General features: G+C 46.2%; 1 protein-coding gene and 1 long non-coding RNA gene across 2 annotated transcripts; one reads left to right on the forward strand and one right to left on the reverse strand.

The window, feature by feature from the left end:
- Positions 1-8,705: 8,705 nt before the first annotated feature.
- Positions 8,706-11,592, forward strand: LOC120645248. Its single transcript, XR_005664193.1, has 4 exons — positions 8,706-8,823; positions 9,048-9,194; positions 10,166-10,260; positions 11,521-11,592. It is a non-coding gene; the product is annotated as an uncharacterized LOC120645248 (long non-coding RNA).
- A 12,288-nt stretch (positions 11,593-23,880) lies between these two features.
- LOC120645976 (short-chain dehydrogenase reductase 2a-like) lies at positions 23,881-24,675 on the reverse strand. Its single transcript, XM_039922676.1, has one exon. The coding sequence runs from the start codon at positions 24,673-24,675 to the stop codon at positions 23,881-23,883; it is 795 nt and encodes a 264-aa protein (XP_039778610.1).
- Positions 24,676-24,979: the final 304 nt, after the last annotated feature.

Genomic DNA, 24,979 nt, shown 5'->3' on the forward strand with positions numbered 1-24,979 from the left:
AATACCTGCCGACGCCGGGCCGTAGGGGTCGTAGTACCTGGCCAGCTCCTTGACGGTGACGTGGATGTTGAGGCATCCGTCGAGGTTTCGCGCGGCCTTCCCGCTGAGGCCGGACTCGTCGAGGACGTTGCGGAGCGGTGTGGGAGGCGTAGACGGCGTCCTCGAGGCGGGAGGCGGGCGGGAGCAGGATGAGGATCTTCTCATCCCGGGTGGAGTTCTCACCGCCGTCGAGGTCGATGCGGGTGGAGCAGCGGACGCCGGAGTCGTGGCGCCAGTTGACGTTCTTGAGATCCCGGGCCGAGCCCATGGTCACCTCCACCTCGTAGCGAGACCCCATCTCCGGCCTGTCCGAGCTCGATGGGGAGATATGGAGGAAGGGGAAGGAGGCGCTGGGAGGTAGAGGAGGAAGAGGGAGCTGTTGCTCCCCCCGCCGCTTCTGCTCGCAGGAGTCTGGGCGGAGGGGCCGAGGCGGAGAGGAGTGGAGGCTGGGAAAGATAAAGGGGAAAGGAAGGGGATGACGTGTGGGATCCACACGTCAGTGTGTGGGGAAGGAGATATTGTGATTTGGAGAGTGAGAAATAGTGTGTGGGGAAGGAGATATTGTGATTTGGAGAGTGAGAAATAGAGAGTTTGTTGGAGTAACCAATTTATTATGGAGAGAAATTTTTCTAGAGAGTACAATTGAGAGTCAAATAGATAGCTAAAAATATCTACTACCTCCGTTTCAAATTGTAGTTCGTTTAATTTTTTTGACTCTAAGTTTGACCACTCGTTTTATTCAAAAAAAATTGTGCAAATATTGCCAAATTTAAATCATTCTTGAAGATCTTGTATTGATAAAGCAATTGATTTCGGCCAAAAATCTCTCGTTTCCACGCGCATATTGTTTCCTAGCATATTGTTTCCTACGCTCCTCACTTTGCTTATGCATGCTTGCATGTGCATTGCGTGTGCATGTGTACATGCAGCATGCAACACATGTCTAGTCGTTGTTAATTTTTTTCTTTTCTTATTTTTTAGTTTTTATTCATTTCCCTTCATATTTTCTTTATTCCTTTACCTATTTCATTTTTCTCCTTTTCTCCTAATACTATTTACATGATATTTTATTATTTCTATCTCCTTTTATAGTTTTTCCTTTTATTTTTATTCTTTTTTAACTGGTTTCTATTTCTTCCATAATTTGTATCACTCATCTTATATCCTACAATTAGATCCCAACAACTTGAGGAATTATTCAACTATTTTTTTCCTATTACTTCTCACGCACTCTGCTAGTAGTCTGTAAGTCTGCTGCTACTCGATGTGCTGCGGTCAGGCTGGAGCTGACCCACCATGTGAGAGGCCATATGCATGTGCAGCTACGCACAAATTTCCGGTATGTCTTCATGTGCTAATGTTCCATCATTTTCTTTTCTGCGCCTTGCTCTGTCTCCGTGTCTTAACACTACTACAGAATAAATCTTTGTTTCAGGCCATTTGTCCCGGCAGTCTTTGGGCCCGAGACAATAGGTGGCTTTTGTCCCGGGTTCAACGGCTAGCCGGACCAGCGGGGGGAGGGAGGACAGGGGCCTTTTGTCCCGGTTGGAGGCACCAACCGGGACAAAAAGGTGGTCTTTTATCCCGGTGGGTGGCTCCAACCGGGATCAAAGGCCCGCGCAGCCTTTTGTCCCGATTGGAGCCACCAACCGGGACAAAAGGCCCCCCCTTTTGTCCTGGTTGGTGTTTCCAACCGGGACAAAAGGCCTTGGCCCTCTTATCCCCTTCCCTCTCCCCCCGCCCGAGTCATTCAGCTCATTTGTTTCTTGCTGTTCTTGGCTCGGGAGAGAGGAGTTCTTGCTCATTTCTTCACCACATTTGTGAAGATCTTTGATTCCCCGTCCATCCATCGGCGCTAAAGGTTTTGGGGCTTATTTTTCTCTTCTTCCTTGGCTTGTATAGCTCATTTCATACTTTAGAAATAGAGAAAATGTGTAGCTAGCTCATTTCTTGGATATTTAGCTAGATTGCATATGTAGGTGTGATTTTCTTTTAGATTTAGATGAGTATGTGGATAGTAGAAATTTTTAGAATGAGTGTAGACACTTCTTGTGATGTACTTGTATATATGACCATATTGTGGATAGTTGATTTTTGTATTCATGAATAAATTAATGAAATGAGTATACTAGAATTTTTTGTATTATGAATGGATTATTTTGACACTCTAGTGATGTATTTATTTAGGCTCACATTGAAACCATCTAGAAGCTAAAAAAATCTTTATTTCAAAACAAGTATACGTCGTTAATCTCCATCCAACGGTGATGGCACTACCTTTCGGGGATACACGATGCGCTATAAGGACATCGCGAATCGGTTGGTCGCATCACCTGCACTTCCGATTAATATGAAGATAGCATTTGACGCAATCAGCATGGCCATTGTTGTACTGAGAGCATATCAACGAGCACGCTACCTGTGCCAAGTGCTGTGCCTATTAATCGTAAATGTTGGTGCTACGACTGGCCGATTGGTGATATCCTTGTACCGCACCGTGTCCCCCCGAAAGGCAGTGTCATCACCGCAGGGTTGAGGTTACTGACATATACATTTTCAGAAATAAAAGTTTATTTTTCTTCTAGAGGGTTTCTGGATATTGAAAAGAGTGTACTCCTGGAACTGAAGGGTGTCAAAGTAATTAGAAGTTATAGAGATTTCTTGAGGATTAATGATACATTTTGTCTTTTTTATATGATTTTATTGTTATTTGCAAGAGTTATTAATCTTATCATTGTAATTGTAATAGTAAATAATTTTTGCATTGTAATGGTAAGAATTTATAATTTTGTGGAAAATAAAGGTATTTTTCAGTAAAATATGGCTTCAGCAGCTGGAGGGAGTGGCACCGGTGGGGGTCATCGTTGTCCTTCTGGAGAGAAGGGCACAACTCGAGTAGGTCGTCGGTCCAAAAAACCTAGTGCTTTTCGTAGGGCAGTGCTCCGTTATTTGGAAAAAGAATATAGAGAATGCATGGCAAGGGGCGAGGAACCTCCATTTGATCTTGAGGATTTATTGCAGCGTTACGGTTTGTCACCACCAAACTCGGAGGTTTCAGCTCCGCCATCTTCTTCTGCGCCAGCAAGAAATCCGTTAGAGCATTCTGCGTTCCAACGCAAGGATGGTTGAAAACCTATGTTTTGTTGTCCGAATTTTTAAGTTTTATGTATAGTACTCCTTTGTTAAGTTTTGTAATGGATTAAGTACTTCTTTTAATTAATCAAGATGTATGATGGATATTGCATATCTTTTAATTATTCATGTTATGTTACATTTAGTTTAATTTAGGTTTGATATATTTTATTTATTCGATATGTGTAAAGAATTCAAATCGATTTATTTAAAATGCAGATGGACCGGCAATGGATGTACAATGCTGACCGACGTTCGAAAGAATTTATTGATGGCCTGCATTATTTTTTGTCTGTGGCTGAGGCAAACAAGCAGAATGGTTTTGTGTGCTGCCCGTGTGTTCATTGCAACAATAACAAGGATTACTCATCTTCAAGAATCCTACACAGCCACATTTTGCAAATGGTTTCATGGAGAAGTATGTTTGTTGGACAAAGCATGGAGAACAGGGGGTTACCATGGAAGACAATGAAGAAGAAGATTTTGACGACCACTTTCCCGGGAATGCTGGAATCGGTGCATTCGATGACGATATTCCCATGGAAGAGCCCGAAGTAGATGTAGCAGAAAATGATCCCAGCGACGATCTGGGGCAGGCATTGCACAATGTACAGGCAGACTGTGAGAGTGAAACGGAGAGGTTGAAGTTTCAGAAGTTGTTAGAGGACCACCGTAAGTTGTTGTACCCAGATTGTCAAAATGGATTGAAGAAACTTGGCACCACCTTGGAGTTGCTGCAATGGAAGGCGACAAATGGTGTATCCGACAAGGGATTTGGTGAATTACTCAAACTTGTTAAAAAAATACTTCCTAAGGATAACGAATTGCCTGCCACAACGTATGAAGCCAAACAACTTGTTTGCCCTTTAGGATTGGAAGTGCAAAAGATACATGCATGCCCCAACGACTGCATCCTCTACCGAGGCGAGTACGAGAATTTGGATGCATGTCTCATATGCAGTGCATTGCATTACAAGATTAGAAAAGATGATCCTGGAGATGTCGAGGGGGAGCCTCCCCGGAAGAGAGTTCCTGCGAAGGTCATGTGGTATTCGCCTATAATACCACGTTTGAAGCGTCTGTTTAGAAATAAAGATAATGCTAAGTTGATGCGATGGCACAAAGAGGAACGCAAGAAAGACTCGATGTTGAGACACCCCGCTGATGGGTCGCAGTGGAGAAAAATAGATAGAACGTACCCTGAATTTGATTTGGATGCGAGAAACATAAGGTTCGGTTTGAGTCCAGCAAGCCAAAGAAGGGGATAAACAAGCAAAAGGATGAGACTAAGCGACATATAGTTCTATCAGGAAAGAGAAACATCGTTGGAGTGGAGGACAAGACAGACTTGTCAGAAGAATATAATAATTTTGTTGCCATTCCACCTTTCGAAGTAAATGCAGATCCATGCATCCTGCTAGCCAATGATAATGCTCCATACTTGCGCCGTGATCATAATCAAGGGACATTTGTGAAGAGAAAGTCTGTTACCGCTAATCCTTCATCTACTTGAATCATTTTATATTATTGTATAAAAACGTAATCGCAATTCGAATACTTTTATTATATATGTACTGTACAATTATACTTTATGTGTTATATAAATCATTTTTTATATTTTTCACTTAATTACCAGACTCAATTATAATTTTCATTCAATAATGGATTACTGAACTAATTTTATTTATTTCATGAAATTGCATTCACAGTAACACACTATACTCTCTCACTAACACACACTATCTCTCAAACTCACACACAACTCATTAATATTATGAAATTACTTAATTTTATGTAAAATTCACTTTTTAAACGTTAATATCGTGATAGAATCCACTTTCTGTCGAAAAGCAACAGTTTGAAAACCTAATATATTTTTGCATGGTCAAAATAACAAATATGATTTCAAAAAAATTAGATATTTTGTTCACCCAATCACTTGAATGAAAATTAATTATTTTTATTGCGTGTATCAAGTTTATATAGAGATAAGAAATTTTGTTCCATAATTTTTGGAATCAAAATTTATTAACTGAATTAACAAATGAAAGCCTATTTTAAAAGAGAAGTAAAAAGAAATAAAAACAAACATAAGATTTGGCGGAAATGAGGGAAAACGTGCCCCTTTTGTCCTGGGTGGTAGATCCACCCGGGACTAAAGGTGGGCCGCGGGCTGGAAATTTTACGGTCCCGCCCAAAAATACCTTTTGTCCCGGGTGGAGCCACGACCCGGGAGAAAAGGGCCTTTTGTCCCGGGTCGTGGCTCCACCCGGGACAAAAGGCCCCCACCCCTATAGCTCCCTTCTTCCTCCCCTTTTCCCAACACTTGGTGGTTTTCTTGATCTGCGTCGCGCCGCCGTCGTCCCCTGCTCCCACCGCGCCTCCTGCTCGCCGCCGCCGCCGTCCCCGAGCGCCGCCGACCTCCGCCGCCCGAGCTCCGCCGCCCCATCGCGCCGTCGGTGCCATCTCCGCCGTCCCCGAGCGCCGTCGACGTCCCCCACGAGCACCGCGCGCCCGAGCTCGATCCGCCGCCCGAGTGCCGTCGGGCCGCCTCCACGCCGCCGTGCCGCCCCTTTGGAGTCGCCGGTGAGGTTCGCCGCCGTGTCCTCCACCCTGTGCGTGCCTCCCCTAGCCCGCTCCGGCCCTGCCTCCGTCGCACCGGCCGTCGTGTGCCTCGACGCTGCCGCCCCCGCCCCTGCGCGCCGCCGGCTACGCCTCGACGTCGCCGCGCCGCCACCTCGCCGCTACTCCACCCACCGGCACGCCTCGACGCCGACGCCGCGCCGTCGTCCTTGTCCCCGACGTGGTATGGGCCGGCCGCCGGCCATTTCTTTTTTTTCTTTTACTATAGAATTATATATATATTATTTGTTTCTATTAGTAAATATTAACTACAATTTAATTATAGAGATATTTTTGTTGAATTTAATTAAGGTATTAGGTTTCCATTATTTGATATTATCTAGAATTTAGTTATTAGATATAGTGAGAATTATGGAGAATTTAGAGAGAAATAGAGAAGGAAATGCTTTTAATTATTTAAATAGAGAGTGTATAATGTATTAGAGAATTAGAGAGTGTATAATGTATTTATTATTTAATTATGTCATTCAAAGACTTTAATTATTTTGTATTCATTATTTACATATGTCATTCATAGACTTTAATTTATCATGTATTTATTATTTAATTATGTCATTCAAAGACTTTAATTACATGTATTCTTTATTTTTAATTGACAGGTGTCGTTTATATTATTTCTTTATATTCACCGACGCTCTCTCCTTCTCACCGACGCTCGCTCACTCACTCACTCACATACACACACACACTCACTCACTCGGTCGCTCACTCGTTCAATACTCAAACCGTTACCGAATGTAGTCCCCTTCTCGTTACCGCTTGGAAATGGTTAGAGTATTTGCCATCTAAATATCCATGTAAACGTAGTCCGATCCAAATGTAGTCCCCTTCTCGACCTCGTCCATGTAAACGAATTTTGATCCAATCCTCGCAAATATGTACATTTTTTAGAGAATTTTTTAAGGGTTTTATTTGTATTCATATTTTAGTTACGATGGGCCCGCGACACACAGACGCGGAAGATGAACAGTTCCTGTTGAATATGATTGGCGAGGGTCAAGGAGATGTCCCTGAACAAGCTGATGATGGCAGCAATACCGACATATATTTGAATATGTCCGGTGATGGAATTGAGCCACCATCTATTCAGGATGATGCTGCTGGTGAACAAATTGCTAATGTACATATCACAACTATACTTATTTGTAGTGAAAATCATATTTTCATCTGAATCTATATGAATACTATGAATGTTTTTTTATAGCCGTCTGGATCATCGTCGCAGCAGAAAAAGACGAAGCATGGCCCGACAAAAAAACTGAAGGGTGGTTCATTATAACGGAAGTTGGTCTAGATGGCGAACCGATCGCTCCAGAAGCTGCCGCCAAAAAATTCATAAGACAATCCGGATGTATTGTCAGGGACCACATCCCGATCAGCTTCAGGCTCTGGAAAGCTTCCAATGCAAGCGAGGAACGGGATGCGGTACCCGAAAGAGAAAAAGAATGGTGCTGGCGGGAGCTTAAGAAAAACTTCACGGTTCCAACTGAATCCGAAGAGATATGCAAGCGCTGGACCCTGAGTAAGATGGCCGAACATCTGCAATCATTCAAGAAACTTTTGACGAAGAAATATATCAAGACCGGGACCACACCCGTATTTACCGGCGAGCTCGAAAAGCTCAGGGGTCACTGGGATGCATTTGTGGAATACAAGTCTTCAGAGCTTGGGCTTCAGAAGGTGCAGAAGGCCAAAGACAATGCCTCGAAGAAAGTGTACCATCACACTCTAGGCCAAGGAGGCTACAAGCTTACAATACCCAAATGGGAGAAAATGGAGCAGGATCTGCTTGACAGAGGCATCCAACCTGCGACCATGAACTGGCCTAAAAGGTCAAGGACCTGGTTTTATGGTCACGGGGGAAGCTTGGACCCATTGACTGGTGACTGCATCTATGGGTCCGGATTTATTGTTCAGCAAGTCCTCGATCCAAAAGGCGAATTCTACTATAACGGACTATCTAATATTGACAATCGCAGCAAATATGATAATATACGCGTATATATGTAATTAAGAACAAATATACCTATGTAAATATATATGTGTGTGTATGTATTAAATTTCTATTTATGAGTATGTATGTATTATATATATAAGCACTCCAATAATATATATGTGTATTTATATATATATATATTTATATAATATTGGTCCTAGACATTTTCATATGTAAAGGAATTTACATGTATAGATATGTGTATACATATATATATAAGTGAATTAATTTATATATGAAAACTATCTAGGACAAATATTATATAAGTAACTATATATATATATTAGGTCTATTGGGTACCCTGGGTATGGAATAAAGCTATTCCATACCCGAGCTAGCCACCGCCCCCAGGGCCGCGCAGACGCCCGGCTTCAGTTCCCCGCCGCACCGGTTCCTTTTCCGCGTACCCCCACTGCCCCGAAGCGTTTCTTCTCCTCCCAGCTCGCGATCCCTTCCCCCAGCCAGCCCCGGCCCAGATACGTTTTCCGACGCCGCTCCTCTCCTCGTCGGGGACTGGCGCCGCCCAACCCCAGCTGATGCTCCTCCCGTCGCCGATCTAGAGTCTGGCGCCTACCGTCACTGCTGATCCATTCCGACGCCGCATCTCATCCCGACGCAGCACCTCCTCCCGTCGCCGCTCCCCTCCTCCGATGGTGATCCCTCCTCCCAATGCCATTCCACAAGACCGTCCTCCCGTCGTCGTCACCCCCGGGAGATCCTACTATATCCCACCGACGAGATCCTCCCCTGGCCTACCTTCAGGTCATGGAGGAATTGATGGCATGGCATGGATGAATCGCCTGCGTATCCCCGCATTCAAGGTGACGCCCTCCCGTTCCCGATGCCGCTCACTCCTCCCATCGCTGTCGATCCTCCTCCAGCCTGCTCTCTGATTAGGTGATTCCCCCTCATCTTTTGTTGTTCCTACGGTTAATTCCGTGCAAGCTCTAGATTTGTCTGCCGGTGCTCATTCTTTGATGAATCGTCGCTGGTGGTTCCCCCGCCAGTGCAAGGTGCTCCTCTATCCTCACTCCATTCGATTCCCCTTAATTTTGGTCACATTTTTGCTTTTCGTACTGATGATTCATCCAGATTTAGTTCGAATTAGGTTATAATTTGTTGCAATCGGTAGCTGCATCATCATTTTCCTTGTTTCATTATTCTTTAGTTTTCCCTGCCGTATTCATTTCAGTGGGTATTGCACCTGACACTGTCGATTTGCTGAATGGATTCTCAGCACAGATTGGTCCACAGATGCATATCAACCCGAGTAGGGTGGTGTTCGAGCAGCTTCCGATTTGGTTGTCAATCGGATTGGCGACGACGGTCACCAGGGATCCAATCTCCTCCGCTATAGCTTGGGGTTCCTTCCCTGGAGCGGCAGGTTTGTTTGGATGAGTATTCATTAATACCTACGTTGAGTTTGATGCCCCCTCTTTTCTCACATTAATTCGATTCTCCTGCTGTTGCCTGATTACCCCTATTGGTGGCGACAATTATTTGTGATAATGATGATTAGGTTGAAGAATTAAATTGAGTACCCGCTGCTATTTTCAGTCAATTAACGTTCAATCCTCCCTATTGGTGATTGATTGTTTGTATTGCTGGTGATGAGTTGTGATTGGATCCCTGGTGTTGTTTAGAGTAGTAAGCGTATGTATTAGCAATCCCAATTTTTTAGTGATAGCTGGTGCAGGAGCAACCAGTTCAGCTTTTTCTATTTTCGTGACTTGAGCGGTTTGAAATATTTCTGGCATATTCTGTTGTGCCTCGTCGCCTCCTGTCCTGGTCACATACATCATCGTAGGTTGTGGTGATGAGTTGTTGTTTTCGATCTGACCAAATCTCCTTTAAATGCTCATTCAGTCAAGGCTCCGTAGCTTCTTCTCCACATAGTGAACTTTGGGTGCCTCGTATAATTTTGTTGTTAAATGTTGATGTTTGAACTGTTCATCACTTGAGTTTCTTCATGAGATATCTTGCTGCCTACAAATGTCCCTGACTGGCGAGTTACGGGCAATGAGCACCCCCAGCCTCAACCAGCTTCGATCTGAATACAGCCTATAGAACAACCTCTGTTGAGAAGCTGAGTGCCAGCACAATCCTTTGAACCCTGCTCTGTTGTGGGAATTATAACAATTAACTTGCCATGTCCGTAACAATTACCTTGCCATGTCTGTTCTAGTTCAGTTAAACAATTACCCTGCTCTGTAGTGAGCTTGGCAATGACTTGTGAATTAATTGTTTCTTGGGATTAATATTTTTTATTTATTACTAGTTGTTCATTGTATTAGTTTTTCAAAATACCATAAATGATTTCCCTGTTCTCAGTTTATATCCGTCGCTTGTGGATAGTCTGAGGACACAAGGAGCATATTCCGTTGGGTCTCCTCTCCAAGACTTCAGATGCTCCTGGTGCTCCTTGAAAAGCTCGGCTTAAGGCATGAGAGGTGAGCTATTACCTATTGCTGCTTGATCACTTTATGAGTTCTTGTGTTTCCTTAGACAGAGGCATGCTTAACCTGTTTAACTGATTTACACTTTTGGTAGTAGTTTTATATTAAGTAATTCTTTTCCTTGTTTAAAAATTGAATAATAACTGGATTTTTTGTTCTTTTGTGTGGCTAGTGAAGGAGTTTTTTTAGCTTAGGTCTGTCACTGTATTCTAAATCTACTTCATAGGGGTATCTCCAGTGTTCAAATCAAACTCAACTGAAAAGGTAGTACCACGGAGGATTTGTTCGATTTCTACTGAATCAAACATAATCACAGCAACGCGTTAGGGATCCATCATATAATAAAATACACCATTTGTATCTCACCATCCTCAAGCTGTAGTCTTGATGAGCACATTGTACTAGCGCACTACTTTTTGCCCATTATTTAACTACCTCGGTTCGACTTGCCTTTAGCATTTGATGCAAGTAATCTTTTGATTCCATTTGACCACTGCAGTGTCTAAATCGAATCAAAGTTCTGCTCTGTCCTGTCACGGTTCGATTTCCATGCACACTGGAGGTGCCCTAATTCATGCTTTGTATGTCTTATATGGAGAAAGAATATGCAGAAATGAAGCTCTTCCTTTGTGCTGATCATAGCTTTTTACTTAGTATATTCAGTCCTTTTCTTTGCCATTAAATTATGAAATCTCTGGTGCATGTATACCTTTGGACCTTGTTTGACCTAAATATTTACATGTTCATTGCAGCTGATTAATACTCGATTGTTCATGGATACTATTTATGGGATGATGTTAAAGTTTTAAGGTTGCTCACTGTTACTTTGCTTATGACACCTTGTAGGTTAGATGGCATCTAGTAATCTCTGTTGCTTTATTTTTGTTTTGATGGCACTACTGTTAATATTGAGCCCCTCTATACAGTGTCAGCATGATTGCATAAATGGAATAATCATGGCTAAACTGAAATGGCTCACCAAATCTAAGAATAAAGTAAACAAAAGATCTGGAAAATTTAAACCATTAGACTGGATTGGAGAAAAAAATTTCTTAAAAATACACAGGTGCATTGCTGCTGCGATTCGGATGAAGGATATGGTTGGACAATCATGGAAAAGCAGGTTGAACTTAGAAATGGCTGGAAGCACACCAGACTAAGATCCAGCAGCACAATCTGAACTGCAGCACTTTTTAGGTGCCAAGTATATTAAAATGGCAATGAGGCCAGTATATTAAAATGTTTTTTTTGCAGATGTGGTGGACACCACGATCTCTATTGACAGTGCCATCTTTCAGCAGTACCCATCATCACCATTAGGTGTTTAGGGACGATTAGAGAAGAGACAGGCGCATGATGTCCTCCCATTAACTAGTTGAGCTCGTGGCCATCGTCTCCAGCTAAAGCAGGAGCAGCAACACTGAAATAAATGGGTACTTGTGACCGCATCCTTGTCTACTGGCTGCAGGCGTGCATTCAGCATCCTTGTCTACGTCTCGAAGCATGTAAAGCCCCCAATACCGAACCTCATCCATGCATTGCGCAGCTCAAGGGAGGGTGCCCCTGCATTGGTACCCGGGAGTGATCGGACTGAAAATCATGGAAGCGTGCGGGTGCGGCGTCACCCCCCACTGCTCGGTTGAGAACCAACCCTGCGGATCGACATTTTGTTAGGATACACTGACAAGAACAGGGAAGGGAAAGTTGGATAAGAATCACAAAGATACCGTTTACAACAACCTAAATTGAACTACAACCTGGACAAAGCATCGGCACCTATGATAGAAATTGTCCAATAAGGGTGAGGGTAGATGGCACCTTGCACCATGTGGGGGGAATCAGCAGCGAGTCATCCGAAAAATCTGAAACACTTCTGAGCTGCTCCACGTCGGTCTGATCTGGCAAAACGAAGGACATATCTGAGCTGCTATAAGATGGTGAGGTGATGATGGAACTGAACATTCGGCCACCTAAAACGAGCTCATCCTGGTACATACCTATACAAGAAATCGAGAAAAAAATTTGGGGAATCAAATACGACAGGGGTGGAGGCGCACCTTGTGTACCTGGGCCGGTGGATCTCCAAAGCGTTCCACTGCTCGAGGTGAGGGGGAAGCCGCCGGCACCGGGCGTGAGGAAACTCGCAATCGACACCTTGCTACCACACGGGTCCAGCGCAAGGGCACGGAGATGGAAGCTCCTGCGTGTGCTGAGGCAGCTCATGCGGAGTGGAAGGCAGGCCGAGCGGATCAGGTGGCAGGACTCCGGCGCCATCGGAAGGAGCTCTCCTAGGGGTCGACGGCGGCTGGAAAAAACAGATCGAACTCGCAGAGCACGGAACCGTCGATGGCGACGGGAGGAGCGGAGCGGAATGATCGATCTAATTGGAAACCGACAACTGTGAGAAAAATCAGGGTATGCAAAATCGGAAACGAGCTGGCGGCGTGGGATGGGGCGGGGTGCGTGTCGGTCGGTGAGGGGTGCAGCTCGCCGGGGCGGCACGGTCGCCGGCGGCGTAGGGCAGGACGGGAGAGCAGGCGACGCTGGGCAAGACGGGAGAGCAGGCGGCGCAGGAAGACGAGATCGTGGCCACGATCTGTTACGAGCTGGGGGTGACCATCCGGGAACCGGCGAGGAGAAAAACCGGACGGGTGGGGGGAGCTCGGCGCGGGGTCGGCTCGGGCTCGAGTTAGGTCGGGTATGGAATAGCTTATTCCATACCCAGTTTATTCAATAGAGCTACTATATATATATATTAGTGGAGATCATACACACTGAATTCCAATACATAAGTTTAATTGAAATGCAAAAGTATAATTGAAATAGAAAAAGAATTGAGAAAAGGAAAACAGGAAAAAAAGGGACCTTTTGTCCCGGTTGGTAACACCAACCGGGACAAAAGGGTGCGCCAGCCACGTGGGCGCTGGTAGCACCTTTTGTCCCGGTTGACAGACCCGGGACAAAAGGGGGTGCCCTTTTGTCCCGGACTGGCGTTCGCAGTTGGGAAACCGGGACAACAGGGGTTTCCCAACCGGGACAAATCAATGTTTTTGTAGTAGTGTGACGATCAAAATTGGCATCAGACCAGACCAACCGGTCTGACCGGTCATCTCAAGCGGTCTGACTGGTATGTGATGTTCTAGCCGATCTGGCACGACCAACCGGTCTGACCGGTGGGTCTGACCGGTCTAACTGGTCCAAAAGGAGTCCGAGTACAATTAAGAATTTTTATAGATTTAGATCTGTAAATAGGATTTCTTGCGGGATAAGTCCACCCCACCCTATAAATATAAAGGGCCACGGCCGATTGAGGGTATCCAATCGATCAAAACACAACAATACATTACTTTTCTATCTTTTTATTGTCTTTACATTTATCTCCAAACCATAGTTCTTCCAACCTCCTATCTGCTGTTCTCCCTTCGTCTCCGCGATGTCTGAAAGCGTTCTAGGTGGCCTGCCGATCCTAGAACAATCCTACGTGCGCCTGTCCTGTCGGGGGACGAAGAAGAAGTCATCATCGGCAAATATGGCCGAGGATAACTCCCAGATCGGCCCCAGGAACATTGATAATCCTGAATATGATGAGATTCCAGAGGACCAGCGCCAAGCTTTGGAGATCAAGCTCAAGGAAATAGAAGCTGAAGACAAGAAGAAGCTGATCTCATGCTACGGGAAGACTTGGCAAGGTGTCATTCAAAAAGAGAAATTCGTCCTGCCAACTCTCTTATCTTCTACTCCTACCACGGATGCATCTGTGCACATAGGTGCTAATGTTTTTCGTTTTCTGAAGACAGGAGTAATGGTACCAAGCTATTGTCTCCCCTAGAACTTTTGGAGCGTTTGGTGATAGCTACATGTGTTTTTCGCCCTCAATACTTCTTGACTCCATTATTTTGCGTGTGTTTCTTTTCTAAAGACACACCAACGAGCCTCTGAAGCAATGCTAAAACTGATACTGGCCGGGCGTTGAGCACGCACAATTGATACAGTACTTGGGCATGGTAAACTCTGACGCCTGTTTCTTCAGAACCTTTGGAGTGTGATAATGCTGAGGTAGCTCGTCCTCCTTTCGGACACCCATGCTCCTCACATGTTTCTTCAGAACCTTTGGTGCCAGGGACCGGTCAGACCGGTTGGCCTGCAGCACCCCCTGTACACGATCTCATCCGACGGCCGAGGAACTTTCTTCGAAACGAAGTCTTCTCCGCGATGCCGCCGTCTTGATGAAGATCCAGTCCGCGGTTTTGGAGGGTCCGCGAAACCCGGGTAGGTGGCCGGTTTTGAGAAAACCGTCAAAACCTCACGCGCGGGAAGATTCCTGCCTCAACGCCGTGGCCCTAGACGCCGTTCCCGCCTCGGCCTTCTGACGGCCCTAGACGCTGCCCGACGCCCGTCACCTCCTCGCCCGCAGCGAGGCCATAGACGCCGTCGACGCCCGTCGCCTCCGCCAGTCCCGAGACCGACACCCGTGCCTCCACGACTTGGCGTCTTCAACCGCCGTCCGCCTCCTTGGTTTTGTGGCGCAAACCAAGAAATCCTCCTTCCGTCGCCGCTTGCGCCCTCGATCCAGGAGTGAACGCCACAGGTGCCACCCGGTCCGAGCTCCGGTCCCGGCTGCCCTTCACCGCCGTCCACCGCACGGTCCATCGGCCACAGCACCTCCACGGCAGCTCCCCGTCGACAGTTGACGCCCGTGTACCTGCAATCCAAAGACCAAGCGCACGATCACACCGCACGGTTGATAATTCACTCATCACAAGCAGGATAGAGTACTCAACATTCCTCAATCTCCCCCTTGATGAGTGCATTGTCAACACACCACCTGAAACCAGAGAAGTGATAAAATAGAAGCAAAAAGTGAAAAACTCAAGCAAGTGACAAAAAAACTCAGAAAGGCAAGACCAGTCACTTACTCAAGCACAGATCGATCCCCTAAGACAAGGGCAATGGCTTGACGCAATCGATCAAAAGCCAAAAACATGACTCCCCAAAGACAGAGGTAACGCTCGACACAGTCATGCTGGAAGTGGAAGGAAAGCAAGGAAAACTAGGGGCCAAAAACAAAACAGAAACTCCCCAAGCAAAGCTTTTCCCTCTCACACGTGCAACTCTCCCAAAATGATGCACTCTCAAAGCCCTGTGCACAACAAGTTTTTCAAAAATCAAACAAGTCTCCCCCTTGTTCGATCACTTCTCCCAAAATTCTCCCCCTTGTTGGCACATGCACACATCAAGTCTAGAAAGACCTAAAACTCACCCTGAAGCTGAAACTCCCCCTGAACAGATGCTTTGCAATGAATGCAATGCAGGAGGTGTAAGTGAAAGCATTCAGGGATACAAAGATATGAGCAACATCTAGTCTCAAGCACGTGTGCATCCATAAACAAGACCTGCATCTAGCTCAACAGGGTATATCAAATCAGTCTAGAGCTAGGCAAGTTCAGTTTAGAAGAAATAAAAGCATCACCCATGATCTAGCACTAACAAGTAGGGAATGGAAAGCAGTGCTACTCAAACTCATACAGGTGAGCCAAACTAGCCAAAACAAGTTGCCAACATTCATTTTTCAATCAAATTTATAACAATCAATTCTTAATGCCAGGGGTTGAAAGCTTGTCATGCTTTACTTAGCAACGAGGCCAAGCCTATGCCAAAAGACAATCAGAAGCTTAAAGCACTCATTTTAGTCATGCACAGCCTTGCCCGGGTTCTCACAAGTGCAAAGTGAGCTGTCCCGAAAGTTCGATCAGTGCGACAAGCAATCCCACCTGGATCTTTTCAATCCATTTCAAGAGCAGTTCAAGCAATTTTATCAGATTTAGATCATTTCAAGTATGAATTGCTGAACAAAAGGCTATACTAGCATGAATAAGATAGCAAAGCATATCAACACACCCTAACATGCTAGTTGCCAAGACAGGGTGATCATGTTTTTCAGATTTTCAAATCAAAATAGCTTAACTCAGATGATGTCATATACACAATGGAGCAAGCTATACATAATCAAATTTATCAACTCACCCTAGCAGGTACTAGAAGATCATAGCAATGTATACAAGAATGCTAGTGTAAGTGAGGCAATGCAAAATACAAACATGTACAATGCATATACACAATGCAACTACCAAACCTAGAAAACCAAGAGAAGCAAAATAAAGACCTAGCGATCAAAAGTCAGCGATCAAAAGGGGTAACAAACCCCAAGCTCCCCTCGCAAGCGAGCAAAGGTGTCCTGCTCTAGTGGTTTGGTGAGGATATCTGCGGTTTGCCTCTCTGAAGGAACATGAATCAGGTCTATGTGTCCTCTCTCATGGTTGTCTCGCAGGAAATGAAATCGGATGTCTATGTGTTTGATTCTGGAGTGTAGGACAGGGTTCTTTGCAATGCTAATGGCTTACATGTTGTCTATGAAAATGGGAACCCTATCATAACTCAGTCCATAATCCTGCAAGGTTTGCCTCATCCATAGGATCTGGGAGCAGCAGCTAGCAGCGGCAACATACTCAGCTTCTGTGGAAGAAAGCGCTACGCTAGCCTGCTTGCGAGAGGACCAAGACACCAAAGATGTACCGAGAAATTGACAAGTGCCGGATGTCAACTTGCGATCCAACCGACACCCACCGAAATCGGCATCAGAAAAGCCCACCAAGACCAGAGAAGAATCCGCAGAATACCAAAGACCAAATTCAGGGGTGAATTTCAGATACCTGAAGATGCGTTTCACCACCTGCCTGTGGGAGGTGCGCGGAGATGTTCGTCAGTCACGCGGTAGACGGGACGGGGGATACGCTTTGCCTGGTTTTGCTAACCCTTCTGTAGAGCAAATGGCTCGACACTGGTTTGCTTCTCACTTTGCTAACCCCAGTGTTGAGACATTTGCTCACCCTTTGTCTCACTACTGATGTGCAGGTCGGAGGCTTGGAGAACAGGTGGATCATGGACTCTGGTTGTTCGCGCCACATGACCGTGAATGACAAATGGTTCTCCAGCCTCACCCCGATACGCTCAAAGGAGTACATTGTGTTCGGGGATAATGGAAGAGGAAAGGTACGTGGACTTGGCGCTGTTCAAGTTTCTGATCATTTTACCCTGAGAGAGGTTGCTTTGGTTTCGAACCTTGGGTTCAATTTGCTTTCTGTTTCGCAACTTCTTGATGAGGGGTTTGAGGTTCGCTTCAAGGAGGGTTGTTCGCGTGTTTTGGATTCCAGAGGAGATTTGGTTTGCCGGATTACACCTCGCGATCGGGTTTTCTTGGTTGACTTCTCTGGAACTCCTTTTGGCCCTTCTCATTGCTTGTTGGCTGGTCCTTCTTCTGATTTGTGGAAGTGGCATAGGAGACTTAGACATTTGAGCTTCGATTTGTTGTCGAGACTGAGCTCACTTGGCCTAATCCGAGGATTGCCCAAATTGAAGTTTGAAAAAGGACCTTGTTTGCCATCCGTGTCGCCACGGGAAGATGATTGCCGCTTCTCATCCACCTGTTAATCAGGTGATGACTGCTCACCCTAGAGAGTTGTTACACATGGACACAGTTGGTCCTTCTAGGGTGATGTCTGTTAGTGGGAAGTGGTACGTTCTTGTGATTGTGGACGACTTTTCTCGCTATTCTTGGGTCTTTTTCATGAGAACCAAGGATGAGGCTTTTGAGTTTGTTCGAGACTTGATCTTGAGGTTGAAAAACGAGCTACCCCAGGCCATGCGAGCGATTCGCAGTGACAATGGCACAGAATTCAAAAACACTCGTTTTGACGCCTTTTGCAGTGATCAAGGGCTTGAACACCAGTATTCTTCTCCCTACACTCCACAGCAGAATGGAGTTGTAGAGTAGAAGAATCGGACGCTGGTTGAGATGGCGAGGACAATGCTCGATGAGCATAGGACTCCTCGCAAATACTGGGCTGAGGCGGTTAACACCGCTTGTTACGTATCCAACCGCATTTTCTTGCATGCTTTCATGCACAGGACTTCTTATGAGTTGCGGTTTGGACGCCAGCCCCATGTTGACCATCTCAGAGTTTTCGGTTGCCGGTGCTTTGTGCTGAAAGATGGAAATCTTGATAAGTTTGAGTCTCGCTCATCTGACGGCATTTTTCTCGGTTATGCTTCTCACTCTAGAGCATACCGTGTGCTGATTGTTGATACTAACATCGTCAGAGAGACTTGTGAGGTCACTTTCGACGAGACTGCACCGTGCAATTCTTCTGTCTTTGAAGTTGCAGGAGATGATGAGCTCGGCACCTCCATCTTTGAAGATGAGGAGGAAGAAGCTGCAGAGGGCGACGCTGAGGCTACCATGCGTACTGTGGACCCAGCTATCTCTGCCACGAGCTCGGACGATGACGACGGCCCCGACCCGACTACGTCTACTTCCCGGGGGCTGATCGAGGAGGTGACTCTTCACCAGCTGCACCTGAGGAGGCACCAGCTTTGGTTGAGGAGGAGGCGACTTCGACACGGGAAGCACCGCGACACATTCAGCGCCGCCATCCTCCTCAACAGATGCTAGGTGATCTCAACGAGCGAGTCACCAGGTCCAAGGTAACAAGTATCGCTGGTTTTGCTCATTCAGCATTTGTTGCCTCTTTTGAGCCCAAAGATATTGGACACGCTCTTTCTGATTTTAATTGGGTCAATGCCATGCATGAGGAACTTGAAAATTTTGAAAGAAACCAAGTTTGGGTTTTGGTCGAGCCTCCACCTGCTTGTAATCCCATCGGAATGAAGTGGGTCTTCAAAAACAAGCAGGGTGAGGATGGTTTGGTTGTTAGAAACAAGGCTCGTCTTGTTGCCCAGGGGTTTTTCCAAAAAGAGGGTATTGATTTTGAGGAAACTTTTGCCCCTGTTGCTCGTTTGGAAGCTATTCGAATCTTTCTTGCATTTGCTGCTTCCAAGGGTTTTAAGGTTTTCCAAATGGATGTGAAATCTGCCTTCTTGAATGGTTTTATCGAAGAAGAGGTTTATGTGAAGCAACCCCCTGGTTTCGAAAATCCCAAGTTTCCAAACCGTGTTTATAAACTTCAGAAAGCGCTTTACGGTTTGAAACAGGCGCCTAGAGCTTGATATGATAGATTGAAAACCTTTTTGCTGGCTCAGGGCTTTAAGATGGGATGTGTGGATAAAACTTTGTTCCTCATGCGGTCTGGTAATGACTTTCTATTAGTTCAGATATACGTGGATGATATTATCTTTGGTGGCTCTTCTCACGCTCTTGTCTCCAAGTTTTCTGATCAGATGTCCAGGGAGTTCGAGATGAGCATGATGGGTGAGTTGCAGTTCTTCCTCGGGCTGCAGATCAAGCAAACTCCTTAGGGCACTTTTGTCTATCAAGCCAAGTACACTAGAGACTTGCTGCGGAAGTTCGACATGAGTGACTTGTCTCCTCAGCCGACTTCGATCAACACATCTATGGCGCTTGATGAGGACTTGGACGGCGAGGCGTTGGACCAGAAGGAGCACAGGAGCATGATCGGCTCGCTCCTGTACCTGACGGCGACGCGACCGGACATCCAGTTTGGCGTCTGCCTTTGTGCGCGCTACCAGGCTTCTCTGCGCACCTCCCACAGGCAGGTGGTGAAATGCATCTTCAGGTATCTGAAATTCACCCCTGAATTTGGTCTTTGGTATTCTGCGGATTCTTCTCTGGTCTTGGTGGGCTTTTCTAATGCCGATTTCGGTGGGTGTCGGTTGGATCGCAAGTCGACATCCGGCACTTGTCAATTTCTCGGTACATCTTTGGTGTCTTGGTCCTCTCGCAAGCAGGCTAGCGTAGCGCTTTCTTCCACAGAAGCTGAGTATGTTGCCGCTGCTAGCTGCGGCTCCCAGATCCTATGGATGAGACAAACCTTGCAGGATTATGGACTGAGTTATGATAGGGTTCCCATTTTCATAGACAACATGTAAGCCATTAGCATTGCAAAGAACCCTGTCCTACACTCCAGAACCAAACACATAGACATCCGATTCCATTTCCTGCGAGACAACCATGAGAGAGGACACATAGACCTGATTCTTGTCCCTTCAGAGAGGCAAACCGTAGATATCCTCACCAAACCGCTAGGGCAGGACACCTTTGCTCACTTGTGAGGGGAGCTTGGGGTTTGTTACCCCTTTTGATCGCTGACTTTTGATCGCTAGGTCTTTATTTTGCTTCTCTTGGTTTTCTAGGTTTGGTAGTTGCATTGTGTATATGCATTGTACATGTTTGCATTTTGCATTGCCTCACTTGCACTAGCATTCTTGTATACATTGCTATGATCTTCTAGTACCTGCTAGTGTGAGTTGATAAATTTGATCATGTATAGCTTGCTCCATTGTGTATATGACATCATCTGAGTTAAGCTATTTTGATTTGAAAATCTGAAAAACATGATCACCCTGTCTTGGCTACTAGCATGTTAGGGTGTGTTGATATGCTTTGCTATCTTATTCATGCTAGTATAGCCTTTTGTTCAGCAATTCATACTTGAAATGATCTAAATATGATAAAATTGCTTGAACGCCTCTTGAAATGGATTGAAAAGATCTAGGTGGGATTGCTTGTCGCATTGATCGAGCTTTCGGGACGGCTCACTTTGCACTTGTGAGAACCCGGGCAAGGCTGTGCAGGACTGAAATGAGTGCTTTAAGCTTCTGATTGTCTTTTGGCATAGGCTTGGCCTCGTTGCTAAGTAAAGCATGACAAGCTTTCAACCCCTGGCATTAAGAATTGATTGTTATAAATTTGATTGAAAAATGAATGTTGGCAACTTGTTTTGGCTGGTTTGGCTCACCTGGATGAGTTTGAGTAGCACTGCTTTCCATTCCCAACTTGTTAGTGCTAGATCATGGGTGATGCTTTTACTTCTTCTAAACTGAACTTCACTAGCTCTAGACTGATTTGATATACCCTGTTGAGCTAGATGCAGATCTTGTTTATGGATGCACACATGCTTGAGACTAGATGTTGCTCATATCTTTGTATCCCTGAATGCTTTCACTTACACCTCTCGCATTGCATTCATTGCATAGCATCTGTTCAGGGGGAGTTTCAGCTTCAGGGGGAGTTTTAGGTCTTTCTAGACTTGATGTGTGCATGTGCCAACAAGGGGGAGAATTTTGGGAGAAGTGATCGAACAAGGGGGAGACTTGTTTGATTTTTGAAAAACTTGTTGTGCACAGGGCTTTGAGAGTGCATCATTTTGGGAGAGTTGCACGTGTGAGAGGGAAAAGCTTTGCTTGGGGAGTTTCTGCTTTGTATTTTGCCCCTGGTTTTCCTTGCTTTCCTTCCACTTCCAGCATGTCTGTGTCGAGCGTTACCTCTGTCTTTGGGGAGTCATGTTTTTGGCTTTTGATCGATTGCGTCAAGCTGTTGCCCTTGTCTTAGGGGATCGATCTGTGCTTGAGTAAGTGACTGGTCTTGCCTTTCTGAGTTTTTTGTCACTTGCTTGAGTTTTTCACTTTTTGCTTCTATTTTATCACTTCTCTGGTTTCAGGTGGTGTGTTGACAATGCACTCATCAAGGGGGAGATTGAGGAATGTTGAGTACTCTATCCTGCTTGTGATGAGTGAATTGTTAACCGTGCGGTGTGATCGTGCGCTTGGTCTTTGGATTGCAGGTACACGGGCGTCAAGTGTCGACGGGGAGCTGCCGTGGAGGTGCTGTGGCCGATGGACCGTGCGGTGGACGGCGGTGAAGGGCAGCCGAGACCGGAGCTCGGACCGGGTGGCAGCTGTGGCGTCCACTCCTGGATCGAGGGCGCAAGCGGCGATGGAAGGCAGGTTTCTTGGTTTGCGCCACAAAACCAAGGAGGCAGACGGCGGTTGAAGACGCCAAGTCGTGGAGGCACGGGCATCGGTCTCGGGACTGGCGGAGGCGACGGGCGTCGACGGCGTCTATGGCCTCGCTGCGGGCGAGGAGGTGACAGGCATCGGGCAGCGTCTAGGGCCGTCAGAAGGCCGAGGCGGGAACGGCGTCTAGGGCCACGGCGTGGAGGCAGGAATCTTCCCGTGTGTGAGGTTTTGGCGGTTTTCTCAAAACCGGCCACCTACCCGGGTTTCGCGGACCCTCCAAAACCGCGGACTGGATCTTCATCAAGACGGCGGCATCGCGGAGAAGACTTCATTTCGAAGAAAGTTCCTCGGCCGTCGGATGAGATCGTGTACAGGGGGTGCTGCAGGCCAACCGGTCTGACCGGTCCCTAGCACCGGTCTGACCGGTCTAACCAACCGGTCTGACCGGTCTAGTGTACCGGTCTGAGCGGTCCCGCGGGTATAAATACCCCTTCACTTGTGTTAGGTTAATTGCGGCTTTTAGAACTTGTTCGTGAATTCTCTGTTCCTCCAGGCCGCCGCCCCTGTGTCTCTCTCCCCCCGTTCTTCCCTTTAGGGTAGATTTAGTTGATGGATTGTTGAGACCTTGTGTGGGATTTGATTGGGAAAGGAGGCCCTATCCTCCGCGTGCCCTCTGGGCTTTTGAATCGATTCAATCTCATCGTTTTTGTGCCCGTTTGTGATGAATTTTGGTTTCGTTTTTGGTGCACACGATTGCGATGGTTCCACGAGTTCTTTGCTGTGATTCCCGTGCTTCTAGCCCTGTCTTAAACCCTCTGGAATCACTAGCTCGTTCGAATTCGATTTCTTGAGTTCTAGAGAAAACCCCATCCCTTTTGATCTCATCCCGAAATTCTCGTGTTATGGATATCTTTAGGGTGAGATCTCTTGGGGATACGTTCTTGGGGTAGGAACGTAGCTTTCCTCCAAGTTTCATTGAATTTGAACGCGATTTGCTCGAGATTCGCGGTTTGAAGGTTGGATTTTGGAGGTTTTCTGGGTGCCACCGGTCAGACCGGTAGGCAAGACCGGTCAGACCGGTCTGCTAGTTTTTGAACAGCCGAGACCGGTCAGACCGGTCAAGTGCACCGGTCAGACCGGTCCTGGCAGATCAATTCTGCGGTTTCTCTCGATTCGCTTCCGATTTGCTTCGTGGTTTCGCTCGCACGTTCGTGGCCTTTTGTGTTGGTTTAGCTTTTCAATAGCTACTCCAAACTTTGGTCAGAACGCTTGAGGGCTTGGGTGATTTTGGGACATAGGCCAACGATTCGAATTTCGAAGAAATTTTGATCGGCTCCCATTCACCCCCTCTCTGGTCGCCGGCTTCGGTCCCTCATACTGCACTTTACTTTTGCTGCTTGCAGACCAATATATATTATCGGAAAACACACAAAAAAGCTAGTAGTACTTTATATCCCCAAAATACAAAATGAAACTATTAGCTGCAAAATTTTACAGTTGGCGACTTTGAAACCAAAAGCATGATAATTGAATGGTGGTGAATTTGGAACCAAAAACAAGTTGGAGTGGTGTATTTATTTGGAAGAGACAACAATAATATAAAGATCCCGATTTCACTAGGAGAATCAAATTAAGAGGGAGTAACAAATGGATCGGTATTACATCAAATTAAGCTGCATACATAATGGGTGACCAGCCCATTGGTAAAAACTGCTGAAACATGAAAAGATGAAATTGATCACACTGTTTATTTAGAGGAGCGAAACGACGTCGCCCAACTAGTGTCTGGTGGGGTCTGAAAAGTTGCACGCAGCTGTGCTGGGAAGCATCTCTGGCTACACACTAAGGAGTAGTGAACTCGCCGTTCAGGATGAGGTTGTTCCCTGTCAGGCTCTTACCGTAGTCCGACGCGAGGTACACCGCTGCGTTGGCCACGTCCTCTTCGGTCGCCATCTTGGTCATAATGTACTTGTTGATCATATGTTCAAGGTGGTCATTCTCGGCATGGGGGAAGATTGACTTGAGCACGCGCTTGTGAATGTTGGCGTGCTGCGAGATAGCATTCACCCGCACACCATGCCCCGCCAGCTCCGCCGCCTTGGCCCGGATCACGCCGATGGCTGCGGCCTGGGAGATGCTGTACGCCGACGGCACCACGTCGCCGAGCAAGCCCATGGTGCTGCTCCTCAGGAGGATGCAGCCTCCCTTCGGGTTCTGGCTCGTCATCACAGCACTGGTGTGATTGATGCTGTCCAGGACGGACTGGAAGTTGGCCGCCATGGCGGTCTCGAAGGCTTTGCTGTCACTCAAAGCAGACACGTGGTTGAACTCAGTGTTGTTGTAGAAGATGTCAAGATGCTTGTGTTCATCCTTCAGGTTCTCAATCTCATCACTAAACTTCAGCCAGTCGCTTGTGTCGTAGGTCATTGCTTTAGCCACTTTCGTGGTTTTATCATTAGGGTCCTTGCTGTTTTCGAGTTCGCCTGCGAAGCTTTTGCACGTGTTCAGCTCCTTGTCAGCGAGGAAGACCGAGGCGCCATTCTCGAAGAATTTTCGGGCAATCGCCTTGCCGACTGTGCTCGCGGCTCCCGTGATGACGGCCACCTTGTTAGCAAGCAGCAACCTGCATGTATACATGTTACATGGTGACAATTTGAACCCCCCTTGGTTAAATTTTGACATCTGTAGTTCTTCAAAGTGGAATGTCGTTTAGTTAAAGAGATGCGGTTCAAACAAGAAAAATTATAAATATTATAGGTGGCCCAAATTGTAGTTCTTCGAAGTGGAATATTATGGTGGCAATTTGAAACGCTGGCCCTTGGTTAAATTTTGACATCTGTAGTTCTTCGAAGTGGAATATTTAGTTTAAAATGTGGTTCAAACTAGAAAAATTATAAGTATTATAGGTGGCCCAAATTAAATTGTCACGGCGTAACAAATG

The sequence above is a fragment of the Panicum virgatum genome, chromosome 8K (genome assembly GCF_016808335.1).
Source record: "Panicum virgatum strain AP13 chromosome 8K, P.virgatum_v5, whole genome shotgun sequence".
NCBI classification, from domain to species: domain Eukaryota; kingdom Viridiplantae; phylum Streptophyta; class Magnoliopsida; order Poales; family Poaceae; genus Panicum; species Panicum virgatum.